Source organism: Nanorana parkeri, unplaced genomic scaffold (assembly GCF_000935625.1).
Source record: "Nanorana parkeri isolate BGI_ZX_2015 unplaced genomic scaffold, ASM93562v1 scaffold81, whole genome shotgun sequence".
In the NCBI taxonomy this organism is placed as follows: domain Eukaryota; kingdom Metazoa; phylum Chordata; class Amphibia; order Anura; family Dicroglossidae; genus Nanorana; species Nanorana parkeri.
Window position 1 is genome coordinate 502,767 of NW_017306349.1, and position 4,317 is coordinate 507,083.

Genomic DNA, 4,317 nt, shown 5'->3' on the forward strand with positions numbered 1-4,317 from the left:
GCACGACAGCTGGTGGGGGACTACAAGTCCCATGAGGCATTGCAAGGCCCTGACAGCCACTGGCCTGACTCCTGTAGGCAGTATAGGCAGTAGCATGATGGGATTTGTAGCTTCACCACAGCTGGAGTGCCCAGGTTGCCTAAACTTGATATCGAGTGCCGTGGAGCGTATTGATCCATCGAATTGGACTTGTTGGAGATTTGTTGTATGAATGAGTGCAAATTCATCAATTACCTCATCAATTGACCCTTTTCTTTAGTCTGGTGTGTATAATTCTATAAAAATGTCATATTTAAGGGGGGTCTAAACCCAAAAACAAACATCTAATATATTGCAGCTCGCCAGTCCTTAGATATGGCGGCTGCATTAGTTTACCTTTTCATGCTTTTTGTTTTTTTTTCGCCTTTGTTTTCAGCTGGTGATCTTGCCAGTAACACACTTCCTGTCCGCGGGTGACAACGCCCACTCGCTGTACTTTAAGGGCGAACAGCGTTATCACCCTAGACGGTTAACTCCTTCAGCAGCGTTGTCAGCCCAAGAGCAGGACTACAGAACACCTACCTCTCTTCCCTTCTTCTCTGAATGATTTGTCGTCCTCCTAGATAGACGAGAATAATGTAAAAAGATAAGTCAGCACACGCAGAGAGTACATGGGGCCATGTTTTCTCACCGCTGAATTTATGTCCGGTAGATGGTGGCCACTGAGATGACAAGGACAGCTTCTCGTGCACCTCCAGTCGAAGTGCCCCTGGTTGGCTTTACAAAGGATACTCGGGCACCAAGATGGTATAAGTGTCAACAAGACAGTAGCCACAGGCCGGGGCCGGAGTCACAATCTGGCAGGCAGAGCAAAACTTGCTAGGAGACAGCTGTAGGGTCAGCATCAAGCCGAGGTCTTTAACAGGTAAACAGGCAGCAAGGTACAGAGTCAGTAGGCAGGTGGAGTCAGGAGGAATCCAAAAATGAGTAACCGAGGAGCAGAGTGCAAGGTCGAGCAGCATAAAGGTAATCTGGTACAGCAAGCCAGGTCGGTCGTACACAAGCAACAACAAGGACAGGTTGCAGGAACACTTGGAGACCCCTCAACACTGACCTCAGCTAAGACTAAGCCTTAAAGGAGTTGTAAAGTCCAGTGGGGTAACTAGAAATCACATGGCCATATAGCAAAATTTTGTATGGGGCCCTGTGATTTCTAGTTACGCCCCTTGCAGAGCCCACCTGAGATCCCACACAGCCCAACTGAGACTGACCCTGCAGAGCCCACCATATACTTTATATGGTGGGCTCTGCAGGGTCTCCGGTGGGCTGGTCACACCCCCGAACACCTCTTACCTGTCAGCCTTCTCCACCGCCGGGCCCCCGCCTCCTCCTCCACAGTTGCTGGCAGACCCGGCCTCCTCCTCCACGGTCGCTGGCAGACCCGGCCTCCTCCTCCGCTGCTGACGCCTGGCCCAGCCTCCTCCTCCTCTGCAGCTGCTGGCTGTCACTGACTCAGCAGCGGCTGTGAGGAGGAACGCGCACAGGTTGTCAGTGATCTGGACAGCGGCGTGTTCCTCTTCACAGCCGCCAGTGACAGCCAGCAGCCTGCGATGCTATAGCAACCCAGGCGGCCTGCACGGCATCAGGGGGACCCCTTTGTTCCCCGTCCTGGCCGGGCCCCATAGCAGCAGCCTGGGTCACTATGGTGATAGTTCCACCACTGGTGGAAGTCCCGGCATATCCTCTCCTGTTATGGCATCAGCATTGTAATAGGAATACATACTAGACATGTTTTTGATAATGCGATCACAGCTTGCAAAAAAATCCCTTTTATGTAGTGAGCGCTGCCTCCTGTCTGCCCATCACTTCCAACAACGTCCTGGAATCCCAGTGGGCTTTTTCCCTGCCGCTTGAGGTGATGCCATCTGCATTTCTACATATCCCATCATGCATTACTTTCAGCAAGCAATGATAATGTTACATTGCTCAGATGCTGAGTTGAAGTTCAGAAGGCAGATTCTGGGAGAGTGGTGATACAAAGGAGGTGCGTATTCACAGGGCTGAGTGAGATCGTGTCAGTGCATTGAGGAAGTCCATCCTCTAGACATCTACATCTTCACTAAGTAAGTTTACAGACTTCTAGATGAATATGGTTATTAGGAGTGGGATAATACTTATAGAAATTCAATATAGAAATACAGATTTAGTTTTTGACTATACATACACTTTAAAGAGGCCAATGCTATATGGACAACAAGCCATAGAGCGTGCATGTACTTTGACGCACACCCAACCATATGCTGGACCAAGTGCCAGTACACGTTGAAGCTTATTTGAGATTTTGTTGGTTGGATTTACTTATACTTTAATTATGGCTCAGCTTTCCTCTCTCTTTTTTTTTTTTCCTCTAGAGGCGGGCATATAAGAGTTATATAAAGGCCCTACCGGGACTCAAGAAACTCGGCATCTCTTCGGTGCTTATGCGAAAGACCATCGGATCCTTAGAGCTGGCTTGTGGGATTGTCCTCACTTTGGTCCCGGGGCGGCCTAGAGATGTGGCCAACTTCATCCTCCTGCTCCTGGTACTCATCGTCCTGTTCTTCCACCAGCTGGTCGGAGATCCCCTAAAACGTTACGCACACGCTCTGGTCTTCGGCATTCTGCTCACTTGCCGGTTGCTCGTGGCACGTCAGCCGGAAGAGGAACCTCACGAAGGAAAAGCATTACATAGAGGCAATGGCGCCAACTCTCAAGACAGCAAGTTGAAGGTGTCTTAAAATGTTGGCCAAGGATTCCTCAGTGTTGATTAACATTCTTAACTGCTATGAGCATTCACAGGCCTGTAGAAATGCAGGTGTAATACTTTTTTTTTTAAAGTACATATTTTTAGCATCATTGCATGTGTACTTGTGGACAGAGAGCAATATCTAAATTATTTATATGGCAAATACCTCAGCAAAGTCTCTGGGAAAAAAGATTGGGCATCCAACATATCTGCAACCAACCCTTATAGTACACATTTTTAATTTATACAATTTATTTTAATATTTATATACATTGAGTGTGTATGTGTGTGTGTATATGTATGTGTATATATATAGATCTATATAGATATCTATATAGATCTATATAGATATCTATATCTATAGATATAGATATCTATAGATATATAGATATATATATTCATAGCCATCTCCATACACAGGGTTATAGATATGTATTATTGATGTGGCCGCTCCTTCCTTTTAGCATGAAATAAATTATATATGGCCAAATGTTTGTGGATACCCAACCATCCCACCGATATGAGCTTGTTGGTAGACATGTGAGCAAAATTTGGTTTGGATTAGGGATGCACCGATACCACTTTTTTAAGACCGAGTACAAGTACCGATACTTTTGATCAAGTACTCGCAGATACCAATTACCGATACTTTTTCTTAAAGGGACAGGTCACATTTTTTCTAAAGCAATACAAACTAATGCTTTAAGGTCACTTTCTTAATATTATGATTCATGAGATGAGGAGGGAGCATGACGCCGGCTTCCCGGCCAATCAGAATCCCGGGCGCTGCGTCATTACATGGCGTGCGGCTTCCGGATTTGCTAGCTTCCTGACCAATCGGGAAGCCGGGCAGCTCGTCATTGCACGCTACCCGGCTTCCTGATTGGCCGGGAAGTCGGCTCCATGCTCTCTCATCACAAGTGACGAGAGAGCATGGAGCCGTTTCCTGATACAGGAAGTACTCGTGCTAGGTATCGGAGCATTTGGGCGAGTACGAGTACTCACCCAAATACTCGGTATCGGCACCGATACCGATACTGGAATCGGTGCATCCCTAGTTCGGATATATTTCGTTATTTCAGAATTGGGTTCGGGTTTCGGATTCAGACGAAATCCGAATTTCATTAGTCGCATTAGTTTCGGATGAGTTTACGAACGTATATTCGTGACGACTACAACATAAAACTATCTAGAGGTTGATACTGAAGCTGAATCTCCTAGACCTAAATGGAATTCGGGATCCGAATTAGCAAATTGCATTCGGGGAGCTCCCGAATGCCATTCGGGTCTGGGAGCCTCAGCTTTAGAAATATATGTATTTGGCTCCCAGAGCCGAATGGAATTCAGGATCCGAATTTCTGAATTGCAGTGGAGAGCTCCCGAATGCTATTCGGGTCTGTGAGCCATATACTGTACATATATTTCTAAAGCTGAGGTTCCCAGACCTGATCAGACCCGAATGGCATTCGGGGGCTCCCGAATGCAATTCGCAAATTCGGATCCCGATGGCCATTCGGGTCTGGGAGCCTCAGCTTTAGTAATATATGTGTATG

The 4,317-nt window shown here is 46.8% G+C and overlaps 1 protein-coding gene across 1 annotated transcript in view; it reads left to right on the forward strand.

Moving 5' to 3' along the window:
- The window catches only part of TMEM35A (transmembrane protein 35A), a 5,383-nt gene extending 2,436 nt beyond the window's left edge, over window positions 1-2,947 (forward strand). The window contains exon 2 of the mRNA XM_018576990.1: window positions 2,391-2,947. Coding sequence (XP_018432492.1) covers window positions 2,391-2,756 — 366 coding nt within the window. The 3' untranslated portion in view covers window positions 2,757-2,947. The remainder of the gene's footprint in view (window positions 1-2,390) is intronic.
- The last annotated feature ends 1,370 nt before the right edge of the window (window positions 2,948-4,317 follow it).